This window comes from Arxiozyma heterogenica (genome assembly GCF_036370985.1).
Source record: "Arxiozyma heterogenica strain weizmannii chromosome Unknown scaffold_9, whole genome shotgun sequence".
NCBI lineage: Eukaryota > Fungi > Ascomycota > Saccharomycetes > Saccharomycetales > Saccharomycetaceae > Arxiozyma > Arxiozyma heterogenica.
In genome coordinates, this window is record NW_027042662.1 from 529,897 (window position 1) to 542,714 (window position 12,818).

General features: G+C 29.3%; 7 protein-coding genes across 7 annotated transcripts; 2 read left to right on the forward strand and 5 right to left on the reverse strand.

The window, feature by feature from the left end:
- Positions 1-1,791: 1,791 nt before the first annotated feature.
- RPB4 (DNA-directed RNA polymerase II subunit RPB4) lies at positions 1,792-2,454 on the forward strand (the record flags this gene model as incomplete). The annotated part of the gene is made up of 1 exon (XM_064861703.1): positions 1,792-2,454. One exon carries the CDS (start codon positions 1,792-1,794, stop codon positions 2,452-2,454), a length of 663 nt encoding a protein of 220 aa, XP_064716658.1.
- A 417-nt stretch (positions 2,455-2,871) lies between these two features.
- Positions 2,872-4,173, reverse strand: YUR1 (mannosyltransferase YUR1; the record flags this gene model as incomplete). Its single annotated transcript, XM_064861704.1, has 1 exon — positions 2,872-4,173. The coding sequence occupies one exon, from the start codon at positions 4,171-4,173 to the stop codon at positions 2,872-2,874; it is 1,302 nt and encodes a 433-aa protein (XP_064716659.1).
- A 443-nt stretch (positions 4,174-4,616) lies between these two features.
- Positions 4,617-4,898, reverse strand: RPS21B (40S ribosomal protein eS21 RPS21B; the record flags this gene model as incomplete). Its single annotated transcript, XM_064861705.1, has 1 exon — positions 4,617-4,898. A coding segment is annotated over one exon (282 nt), but the record flags the coding sequence as incomplete, so codon positions are not given.
- A 1,423-nt stretch (positions 4,899-6,321) lies between these two features.
- LCB3 (sphinganine kinase LCB3) lies at positions 6,322-7,542 on the forward strand (the record flags this gene model as incomplete). Its single annotated transcript, XM_064861706.1, has 1 exon — positions 6,322-7,542. The coding sequence occupies one exon, from the start codon at positions 6,322-6,324 to the stop codon at positions 7,540-7,542; it is 1,221 nt and encodes a 406-aa protein (XP_064716661.1).
- A 160-nt stretch (positions 7,543-7,702) lies between these two features.
- DPI8 (Dpi8p) lies at positions 7,703-7,921 on the reverse strand (the record flags this gene model as incomplete). The annotated part of the gene is made up of 1 exon (XM_064861707.1): positions 7,703-7,921. One exon carries the CDS (start codon positions 7,919-7,921, stop codon positions 7,703-7,705), a length of 219 nt encoding a protein of 72 aa, XP_064716662.1.
- A 1,268-nt stretch (positions 7,922-9,189) lies between these two features.
- MRS3 (Fe(2+) transporter) lies at positions 9,190-10,134 on the reverse strand (the record flags this gene model as incomplete). Its single annotated transcript, XM_064861708.1, has 1 exon — positions 9,190-10,134. The coding sequence occupies one exon, from the start codon at positions 10,132-10,134 to the stop codon at positions 9,190-9,192; it is 945 nt and encodes a 314-aa protein (XP_064716663.1).
- Positions 10,135-11,686: 1,552 nt separating this feature from the next.
- On the reverse strand, positions 11,687-12,733 carry AIM23 (Aim23p; the record flags this gene model as incomplete). The annotated part of the gene is made up of 1 exon (XM_064861709.1): positions 11,687-12,733. One exon carries the CDS (start codon positions 12,731-12,733, stop codon positions 11,687-11,689), a length of 1,047 nt encoding a protein of 348 aa, XP_064716664.1.
- Between the last annotated feature and the right edge of the window lie 85 nt (positions 12,734-12,818).

Consider the following 12,818-nt stretch of genomic DNA (forward strand, 5'->3'; position numbering starts at 1 on the left):
ATATATATAAATTAAATATTATAATGTGGGGGGAAAGAAAAGAAAAAAAGAAGTACCCTGTAATTTTAAGTACAGTATCAGGAATAATAAACCTAAAAAAAAGGAAAGTCAATACTATACTTCTTTTTTTTACTACTTATGAGTTTTTATACAGTTTTTCAATGAAAAGGGATCAAAAAAAATAGATTGTAGTATATTATAAGATGTGTTGTTTAACTTGAAATGTAATATCATTCAAACTGGTTCACCATTTAATTCTATGTGTCAATTATATAAAAGTTGCTCTTTGTCTCCTTTTAACGTCAGTTGTAAGGAAAACCCAGGACTAAGAAAATACATGAAAAAGGCAGGTTTATATTCAATTAAACATTCCTCCCAGTTTTTTTTATTTAGGTGAGTTGCATAAGGAAAAAAGGAATAACAATAGAAATTTTTCTAAAAGGGGCAACCTATCTCCCGTGTTTGATAATTCTAAACAATAAAATTGCTAATTAACAAAAAAACGAAAAACCAAAAAAACTAAAACGGAAGATGAAAAAAGAAAGGACTTGCTGCTAAAATCAAAAATGGTACCATTTTTACACTGAATGTCGAATATGGATGCATTTACTGAAGAGCTCCAAGTTAAGTTGAATTAAATAAGCACTGCTGTTTATCTCTTTTTTTAATCTTATTGTAGTGGTTCCTCAAAAATTTTTTTTTGAATAAAAACTTCCAATGTATGTGGAAATGCACTGTCAAATATAGGGACGAAAGTAAATGTATCGCATTTTTTTTTTTGTTTGTTCTGTACAAAAATTTGTCTTTTCCCAATTTTTTAGAATAAATCTTCATGTAATAACAAAAGTCATATTTATGGTAAAAAAAGAATATCAAAAAATTTTTTGGATTAGATCTCAGTAATTTCACAATGAAACAATAGTGTTAATCTACCATGAATCTTTTTAATTCCTTGCTTGATGTCATTATGTGGGATATACTGTAGAACATCTCCAAAGTATAGAAAAAATGAAATAGTTGAAAACGTAAACTTCAAAAACTCGAGAGAGAGACTTGTTTTATTGTCATGTAGTAAATTTGGTATTTTTTCTCTTCTATCTAGTGTAACTTTTTTGAGTTGAGGTAAACTTGTTTCAAGTTCCAAGAAACTACTACACTTTAACAAATATACAGAATTCAAACCTCAGAGTTTCCTTAAAGTACAAGAGGTTTTCGTCGTAATTTGGCTTATGGAATGAAGAAACTTGTAGTATATATATATTCAATGGGAATGGTTTCAGTCAATAATTGTAGACATAAGCGCTTATCATTATTTTAGAGTGAAAATAATTTAATGGTTTATTAAATTTTCTCTGTTTTAATAGTTCAGTTGAACTAATCTAGAGTAGTTGATAATTTTATCGTTACTCTATTTACCTGCATATACTGTAGTAGCAAAATAATTTAGCCGCTGAGCCTCTAGTGCTAGCAATTTTTTTATTTTTTTGCAAAAAATACAAAACCAAAGAAATATTATAGAAATAACTAGTTGCATCGTCCACAGTGACATATTATTGATTAGAAGGAAAAAAATAAGAATTGAATGGAATAAACAGAATATAATTGTAAAATAGATAAAAAGCAATAAAAGATGAGCACTAAGAACTCAATCAGCAGCTCACTAGTGTGGAGTTACAGTACACACCTTTCTATTTGAAAATCTCATAACTTGAAGGATAGAACATTTATAAGTTTGTTATTCGGTCAGGCATAGCATACTATATTCCATTATACAGTACAATAGAGATAAACATGAATATTTCAACATCTACATTTCAAACATCTAGAAGAAGATTAAAGAAAGTGGAAGAAGAGGAGAATGCCACAACATTGCAATTAGGGCATGAGTTTCAATTAAAACAAATTAATCACCAGGGTGAAGAGGAAGAATTAATTGCTTTAAATTTAAGTGAAACTAGATTATTAATTAAAGAAGCCTTAATTAGCCGTAGAAGAGCATTCAGAAAGGCACAACGTTCACAAATAAAAAAGAAAGCAAATCTGAGTAATTCTACAACAGAAAACGGTGGTGATACTACAGCTGTAGAAGATGAAGATGAAGATGAGGAGGACGATGAAGATGAATTTATGAGAAATGAGACTAGAGAAAAGGAACTAGAATCTTTGGACACATTATTAGAACAAACAACAACGGGAAACAATAAAGATTTGAAAAATACTATGGAATATTTAACCAATTTTTCAAGATTTAGGGATCAGGAAACTGTAAGTGCAGTTATACAACTATTAAAAAGTACAGGTTTACATCCCTTTGAAATTGCTCAATTAGGTTCACTTGCATGTGATACTGCAGATGAGGCGAAAACATTAATTCCAAGTTTAAATAACAAAATATCAGATGACGAGCTAGAAAGAATATTAAAAGAATTATCAAATTTGGAAACATTGTATTGATATTAACAGTTAGAAATTTTGGGGCCTAAAATAGTTTCAAATCGATTATTTAAAGTTCATTTTACAAGAAAAACACAAACAAACTTACAATAAATTTATGGCATATATAATGTATTGTTTTATAATATTTGTAATCTTTCCTGACTCTAAATAATCAAATAAATGATAATATTAACAAACAATATGAAATTAACGCTTCTTGTATCTAATTCCCCTTTTATAGAAGTATTTGTATTTGCTTTGTGATTGATAGGTGTTGTTAACATCATGGAACATTATGAAGGCACCTTATAGTAATCACCAATCTTCAAAAAAAATATTTTATTCACAAAAATGTAATTTATTTTCTTCTCTTGTTTACACAGTTTAGTATAAGTTATGATTATGTTGTATAAAATAAGGAAAGAACTTAATAGTTTATTCTTCCATATAATTGTCCTCTTTCATAAAATATTTCCCACTTCCGTTTTTCCACCATCTCATCAAACAACTATGAGGTGTTATAGCAATATTATCATTTGGATTTTGACATCGGCATCTTTGATACAATAAACCGGAATCTGATATAGGACAGGTATTAAAAGGAGCATGTGCATATGCAATTTCATCAAAATGAATTATTTCGTCTTTGTTTAAAAGTAAGGACACTGCAATGGAGTGAATAGGTGCATCCCCCCATCTTTCATAATAAAATCCGCCTTTCTGGTCTAAGTGATTAAAAAATTTCAAATATTTATCACTTCTGAAAAAATTTAGATCACCAATTTCGAAATTAGACCAAAAGTGGCATAAATTGTAATCACTATGAGAGTCGATAATAGGTTTATAAGCTCCAATTTTAGTTTTATCAGTAATAAATTTATAAGCATTAGATGACATATCAATATGTTGTTCTGAAGGACTTAAATGTTGATCTAATTCTATATATTCCTCTATTGCATCCCATAAGGTTTCGATGGTATTTTCGTATTCGTAAATTCCAATAACAAATCCATATTTTAAATGTTTTTGTCTCATTATTTTAAAAGGATCATATGGAAAATCACAAAAATAATTCACATGTGGTTCAACTCTAAAATAATAATCATATTCACCCAATATACTTTGTCTAAAAAAAAAGCCCGAGTTAAATCTGCACATGTTCCTGTACGATTTAGAACCTCCATAAAGAACACCATCATGCTCCATCTTTGCTAAATTTATTTCGTATTCAGTTTGATTAATCCAAGTAGGGCAATTCCAATGCGCTGATGGGATTAGACCATACTTAGTAATTCCACTAGCCATAAATGTTGTAGCTTCTATAAACTCTTCTGTGAAAGGAACATCATTTAAAAACACCCAATCATAGTGGTATTTTCTATTAAATCTATCTTCTAATGACCTCATAGAATCCAATGCTCCCTCCAATTCCTGATTTCTTACCAACATTAATAAAGTAGCATTTTCTTTTTGATAGTTTGGAATAAAATCATTATCTGATTTAAGTCTATGGACATTATTATCAAATGTATTTGATGATAATTTCAGGTGATTTTCAAATTCAAATACAAATTTCCTTCTTTGAATATTATTGTACTTTAAGTCTACCTCATTAGACTTGGCTTGATAAATACTAGACAACTTATTGCTACATATTAAACTTGTGTAAAACAGGTGTGAAGTGATTATTATTGATAAAATACCAGGTGCTAATATGATTCTATTAATTGTCAACATATCATGATAATCAATAGTGGTAACTTCAGCTTTATACTGAGGTGTATATGCAAAAGTAATATAGTAATTAATAGCCTTGTATATATATAGTGTTTCAATTCAGCCGTTGTTCATATAGTCAAAACTGTTTTTTTTTCTGTTTTGTACATACTCATTTGCAAAATACATACCTATCTTTTGAATAAAATTAGTCTATTTGACATAGTTCTTCAGTACATGGTTACGCAGTAACTGAAATAAAACGAGCAACCATACACAGACACTTTATTTGCCAAACAATTTAACTTATTGATATATTTTATTGAGGAAAGAAGATACAAAATGAACTTATTTAAATACAATATGAGATAAAATAATATGTATACAGATATAAACTGACTATAATAATCTCCCTAGAAAATTGTAAAAAAAATATTTGACGACATTTTTGGATACTTCTTTCTTTAACGAGAGTAAGACCAGACATTCTTTAATAAACCATCGTTTTGAGCTAATCTGTTTAAAGAATCATCAGATTCACCTCTAGCTCTAACGGAACCAGATAAGGCGTAAGTGATGTATTCACCTGGGATGGCACGACCGTCGGCATCAACCTTGGCAATGTTGATTTGGACAGAAGCGTGATCATCGGCCTTGATAATTCTGTTGGTAGCAGAACACTTTCTTGGAACATAAAGTTCGACCTGTATAAAACAATAATTGCAACATAACATGCAAATATAGTGTTAGTAAACTACAGTTATCCACTACAAATAAAATAGAAGAGAAAAACAGGGCAATAGTTATATTCCTGTCGTCAGATAACGTTCAAAGGATAAAGGTGTGGATTTGTTCCTCTTATACTCAGAATAGATTTAAGTAGAAATATTGTTTTCCAATATGTATTTTATATCAAATATAGATGTTCACTTTACCTCATGTATACTATAATATTATAAAAATCCCCTATGCAAAATGTCACTATGCAGTCCTTTATGTAATTATAATAAAATATATCAATTAACGATTTGAAAGACTTGTGATTTGTCCAATTTAGTTACAATCTTTGTACATTTCTTTGCTCCCATATTCTCTGTATCTTCTTTCTTTCAAAGAAATTTAACATACTAATTGACCCTTATCGTTTTCCATCTTGGCTTATTGATATATGCGTGTGGTTGGTATACTGAGGTGGATTAATAGTATCTTAACGTCTTAAGTAGGCAACGTTGGTGCATGCATTACCAACTTGTACGCTAGGGTTCCTCTTTTTTTTTGCTATAGTCAAATAGTACTACTAACTGCATCTTTCCCCCTATACATCGGAGGTGTGACAAGCAGTCGATCGGCCTTCGTTTCTCTGCCATTGCAAGATTACTCCACTGAGAATGGCCCTTATTCATGAAGCTACACTTGGAATCAATAATCGCATTCAGGCCAGGCCAGGCCAGGAACCAAGTCGCCTGTATAAGACCTGGGCCTAGATAGTGATGCTGTGCTGCATTGGGATTTAGAAGGCAGAGTAAATGGACCGTCTCCAGGAAAGTTAAAGAAAAGTTTAGAATTAGAACGTTAATAACAAGGTATTAATTCCTTCAAGACTCGTTCGTTGTTCCGCATTAATTTCTCATTAACAAAACAAGAACTTTCTTATTTTCCCAATCTTGGCCGAAAATAAAATCGAAAGTTAAACTACAAAAATAAAGGACACAAAACACTAAAAAGAATGTATTTCCAAGTTAGGAAATAGTAAAAAATTTAATGTCTGGGTGTTGTATAGCAGTCTTAAAAACGATTAATGGCTTGTTGGAAAATTGTTTCTTATCTAAATGGTAAATTTAATATTACAGGTAAGATCATTTGGGAAATGTTAAAGATGTGTAATTGTCTGAAATAAAACAAAAGGAAAGCAACCTTGTGAGTACAGACCATTGTTCTATGTTCCTATGTTGGAAGGTGATTGTCTCCAATCAGTTAATTAATACTTAAATATTTCTTTTGAACTCTTTTTTAAACTCGGTAGTTGCATATTTTCTCTAATGGCTCCTTCCATTAGTGCTTGCATTTATTAAATAAAGGTTTGTTAAAGTAGATAAGAAAAAAAAACAGTCTGTTCTTTTTTTTTTCATTGTATTCTAAATTTTGTTTTTTCATTCATTTTATCAAGAAATGGCCAATAGTAATATCTCTAATAATGATACCAAGTTGCATAATGGAAATAGTATACATGTTAGTGGAAATAAGTTATTATTAGATCCTGGGAACCATGGACCTGACCATTTTAAATCAAAGATGTCACCTTTAAGATTTCGTTTAAGACAATATTTAGCAAAATATGTTTCTTCACAATCTATATACCTTTCCCAATGGCAGAAAAACTATAGGACACCGTTTAGAGATCTAATTTTTTTATATTCATCTTCATTAGGTTCCCACACTTTCTACGTGTTGTGTTTACCTTTACCAGCCTGGTTAGGTTATTATACTGATACTAAAGATTTAGTTTATATCATTGGACTCTCAATCTATATTTCGGGATATTTTAAAGATTATTTTTGCTTGCCTCGGCCACATGCACCACCACTTAAAAGAATAACTTTGAGCAAAAGTACGACAAAGGAATATGGGGCGCCAAGTTCACATACAGCCAATGCTACTGGGGTCTCATTATATTTGTTATGGACACTCTACAATATTACTAATATATCTCTTACCTCTAGAATTGTATTTGCTGTCTTGATTGTACTATACTGTTTAATCTTAACATTAGGTCGGATATATTGTGGTATGCATGGGCTATTAGATATTTTTAGTGGTGCAATAATTGGTGCACTTTGTATGATTGGAAGAATTCTTTGCAAAGATTATTTTTTTGCAAATTATAATTTAGGAGATAATTGGTGGACACCAATATTTTCCTTGACATTATATTTATGGTTATTATTATATCACATTAGACCTATTGATGAATGTCCATGTTTTGATGATTCAGTGGCGTTTATTGGTGTGATATTTGGATTAGAAGTGTCTGATTGGTATATCCAATATTTTGGATTGGGTTTAGTATACAATTTTACGAAGAGTACACTTAAGATTTTGTTAGTTAGATTAATGATAGGTTTCCCATGCTTAGTTATTTGGAAATATGTTTTAAGTAAAAAAATTGTGTATTTTCTGATTGGGAAGGTTATTGGTATTCGAAATGATTTAGAAGAGAGAGAGCATCTGATACAAAAGCATTTAAAGTCAGGAAAGATGGAATGTTTACCATTCTGTGGAGTGTCTAGATTTGACGTTATAACGAGGTTTGTTATATATGCTGGTATTCCATTTACAGTAATGTTGTTTACTCCAATACCAATATCATACATTGAGAGTATTTTCAGATGAGATGGTGTAAATTTTGAGATAATAAGCATAAATATATGTATGTATCACATTAAAAAGTACATAAATCTATAAAGGTCATCAAAAAAAGTGAATATGTGTCTAATAGAATATCTAATTCGAAAGCATCAACTGATCATTTTAGTTATTTTATCACCAGGGCTTAGCACTTGTGTAAGTCAGTTAAATGCCGTTTGTATGCAAGGCTAGCACTCAATGGACCATAGGTTTTTGCATTTTCTCTATATTCTTTAAATGATTTGAATGAATTACCTGATATTGCTTTGGTAGAAGTGTTTTCGATTATATTTGAAGTAATAACTTTGCCTATTTTTTGAGCAGTAGTGGTGGATGATGCAATCTTAGTTATTTGTTGTAACATAGCTTAAAGATATATATAAGGTACGAGAAAAACTAAAAATAATGTATGTTTGTTCAGTTAAGTTTGTTTTTTATTTTTATTTCTTTTTTATTTTAAACCAGTGATCAGGCCGACCTGTTGGCATTTACAATAGAAACTAATGGAGATTGGTCAAGAATTAAAAGCAGGAGTAATACAAGATTGGTTGTTTATATATATTGAAGATTCGAAGAGTCTAAGGAAAGCAGATATTATTTTATCTACAGAGATATTTAGGTGTAAATGTGCTGCAACAATAGCAACAGGAACTATGTGGTAAGAAATTATCACGTTACCTCATAGATTTAAAAGGATATATCGAAAGAGGATTGTTAATTATACATAATATTGAAATCTGTTAGGTCTTCCAGAACGCTCATTCTCTTGACGTCATAATAAACAAAAAGGAAAGAATCTAAAGAAAGTCACGCAGTTAAACAAGATAAGCAAAGCATAATAAAAATCGGAGTTTTCCGGATTTTTTCAAATTTACAAACCTTAAATATCCAATCTTAAAAAAGCGCCTTAGCACTGCATGACCCCCTTTCAGAGAGATAAGCCAAAATTAAAAAAAAATAAAAATAAAAATAAAAAATAAGAGAAACAGAAAAGAATTTTATTGGAAAGGAATGTTAAAATTTGAAAGATTTGATTAGAATTTCCTATTTAGGAAAATCTTTTATGTCTTCCCATTGTTGTCTGAACATTACAATATAAGGAAAGGTGACTTTGAAAAAACAAAGAAGCGCTTTGCAATTTATTGTTTGATTTTCAAAATACAATATTGTATTAATAGTCTAAGGTAATTCTTTCAATGGTGTAAAATGTACTACGAGAATATATTCTCAAAGCATAAATAGGTGCCACCTACTTGCTAATTGCTCTAATTTCTTCTTAGCATGTATATATGCTTAGAACGAAAAGATAAATTGGGATGAAACGAGGTCTAAAGAAATAATTGGTGTTTACAATAATAATTACAGAAATATGTCATTAAATGTGTATAATACTATTTATATGGAATACAACATGGCTGTGATATATTTTTGAGTGCTACAATATTGAGATGGTATAATATTTTAAAAGATAGTTTTATGTTCTTGTACCCTTTTTTTTCATTTAGTTGAATTGGAAGATAGTTTGATGTGTTTGTTTCAATATTTAATGTTGCTTATTCCTATTTTTGTTTCATTATTAGTAAGTATTGTAAGTGATTATCCAAGAGAGAAACAAATAGGAAATAAAAAATATTATTTTTTAAGATTATTATGTGGAGGATGAGTATTATATAGGAAAAAATGTTTCGCACATTCGTATGTAGTCCATGAAATAGCAGTGGATGGTAGAGCAGCAACAATTCTTGGCTTCAAACCTTTTAGAAACCCCTTCCAACCATGAGTTTGAAAAATAGCCTTAGTTGCTTTAGCAAACGTATTTGCTCTTCTAAAGGCTTCAACAGAGACGGTTTCACTGCCTCGTATCTGTAAGGTAGTCTTGACAACATCTAATGGTGTGGTTATTGCAGCAGATACTGCACCACTTAAACCACCACATATACAGTGAATGAATGGATTGTATGTTCCTTCAGGGTTCAGTACTTTAATAGAGGACTCATATATAACAAAATTTAATGCTGTAAATGGAATATTCATAGAAAGTGTAGTCGGGTATGAATAATAAAACGCTGAAAAACCTTCATTCTTATATATATCCTTCGCAGTTGACCAAAATTTTGATTGTGTATTCAACTGTATTCTTTGTTTGATTGTATCAAATGGATTCATTAATGCATCAGATATTACGGTGGCCATAGCACCACTTATTGCAGTTTTCAGTGGTTGGTGAGTATTTATCTTGGCTTCACCAATTAAATGGGATTTACAAAATTCATAAGTACCAAAATATAATGCGTGTGCCGGACCTGCGCCCAATATAACAGATTGAACACCTTTCCAAAGTGCTAAGGTGCCTTCAGCATATGAAATTCTTGTAATCTGTGTCACTAATTTATCTGAGATTGATTTGGTGTGAGCAGATTGAATTCTTGTTTTTAATGCATCTATAGGGAACATTACAGAATGTTCCATGATTCCTGCTAATGCACCAGCAATTAACTGATGCCATAACGGTGATGAAGACGGTAGTGCTTCGTAGTCGATTTCTTCAGGCTTATTTTGAATGGATGATTTCTTCATCTATATATATATATATATATATTAGTAATTATCTTTCTTATTAATTTTTTAAATTAAGCTTTATTAGATATGCAATTTCTCCAATTTCACAAATACAAATACTTATGCTTATGCTTATGGGTCAAGTGATTGTAGATGATTTTGTAAGTAGTATTACAACTATGCACACTTAGAAATATTGAAAGATATTTAGTAATGGTATTGTGCAATAGAAAAAAGAAAAGATCAACTACAACCGACTGTTTCTGTGTATGAATAAATTTCAAATATATATGATAAATTCAATTAGCCTCTCCTACCATATTAAAGGTTGTATACTAAGTTTAAAACAGAAAATTAAAATCACATCGTTTAATTCTTTTTTTTTTATTTTTCGTATGTTTCTTTTAGTCGATCTTTATTCTCCTAATTCGTATTTTTCTTTCTGACTTGGATATGCTCTGAATGCACCATAAGAAGGAATCTGTCAAAACTGCTTTATTGATGATATATAAATAGTTGTGAATTTAATAGATAAAATAGAGTATCTTATAATATACCGAAAGAGTCAAGCACTCTTTAAAATAGAGTACACTAGTGTTTCTGTATGAAAGTTTATCACCTCCTATTTTTGTTCATAAAAGGTCCGTTTCTAGTATAATAGCGCATATAAAATGCATTTTTCTTACTTATAGATGGCTTACAGATAAAATGGGACTTGTCTATAAATTAATTTGTTAATTAATACTTATTTAGAAAAAGAAGAAGGCAGATTTTTTTTTTTATAATTTGCTAGTATGTAAGATAAAATCATTTCTTTCGGTCTATGGTTATTACATTTATTTTGTTCTTAGAAGTAAAGATGTTAATTTTTATTGAACAATTTTTAAAGAGTCTTCATTTTATTTTAAGTATATATATCATAATATATTAGATAACATTTTCCAAGTTGCTTAAATGTATAATTTAGATAAATAATAATGTCAATATCCATTTTATGATATAAGATAATTGTTTTCTTGCAGATGTCTTAGTAAAATTTATTACCTCTAACTGAGCTTATGTGTTGTTCTTGTTTAAATATTTGTATAATAATCATTTTGTCCATTTCATTTTGCAAAAAATATTGTTAGTGGACAACCATGGAAAAAACTAAAAGAATACTTCTAGAAATTCTTTATTCTACAAATGTATTTTATAATAGGAGTTAGTATTAATTTGTACTAATACGTTAAAACTTCTAGATAGTGAGCTTTCAAGACCAATTTCAAGAACTCCTTAATAGAAATCTGGACACCTTAATAAAATAAGATAGTATTTTATGAAAAGAAGAAATTTGGTCATAATAACTAAAAGATTTGCTATTTTATGTAGAAGTATCCATTTTTCGAAGTAAAACAATGTATATACAAAATTATTTACACATCTATAACTTTAAAAGTGGAACAATACAATGCAGAATTACTTTAGTAAATTATATAAGGCTATATAAAGAAAAATAAAGTAAAATAAAGTACATATAGATCTGAATACTGGTAATATTTACAAGACTTTTACCAATGTAATTTTGTTTTCATATTAATTCATATTCTTTTAATTTTTTCTTTTCAATTCTTTTTTGAAGTTTTAACTGACGTTGTTTTTTTCGTTCATCTCTAAGAGCTTTTTTATCTATGATAGCTTTAACTTCTGGTTTAGGAACTAATTTCATAATCATTTTGTTATAAATACTTCCTACTATTACTGGGGTAATGGAATACGGTTCGACAATATCTTTTAGAATACTTAGTACTTCGTTGTATTCTCCAATTTTCTTTTTGGATAAACTGTGTTTGATTGTACTATTTTCTAATTCTTCGAAATTCTCTAACCAGTTCTTTGAAAGATTATTCGACCGTGGTTCTATGTACAAATTTACTTTATGACCTTTTTTTAATAATGAGATGATTTCATTGGCTTTTTGATTATTCAAATCCTCTTTACTGATTTGCCAAGTAATTCTAATATGTTTTATTGTACTACTCCTCTTGGAAGAGACAATTTTTTTCTTTAAAACACCTAGTTCTGCTAATTCTTTCTCCTTTTCTTTTGCCAATTGGTTAGTATATTTTTTCAAGGCCGTCTTTACATCCACTATTTTAAGAAGAGGGATCTGAATCATTGTATTATGGTTATTTTGTATCTTCTCAATATCAACAATACTTAAGCCTTGTTCGTCTAAATTCAACCCCTTTATGAAATGGCGAATATTTGAATTTTGTATTTCATTTGTTTCTATATTAACTGTTCTTATATGTCCTTCCTTATTTAATTCATAAACTTTTCTAATAATCTGATTAGCAGCTAATTGAGCTCTTTCTGAACCTGTTTTCCAATTTATAATATATTTTTTTGGTCTTGTCTTGTTAGTTAATTTTTTAGGCTCAATACGTCCATTAAATTTACCTTGTTTCCTATTATTAGAACTTTCTTGAACTGGTGTTAGCTTTGGATTCGCTTTATAAAAGTCTGATCTAACTGTTTGTAAGATATCGTAATTATTTAGTTGAGAAAAATAAATGTGGAAATTTCTTATCGCGTAGCTACCTTTAATTATATTTTTTATTAAAACTATAGACATTTCATAACTTAAGTGTATATGATTTAAATGTTTTTACTGTGTTAAAAAATATATCTTTTGTTGATGGTATAGGTTATAAAAACGT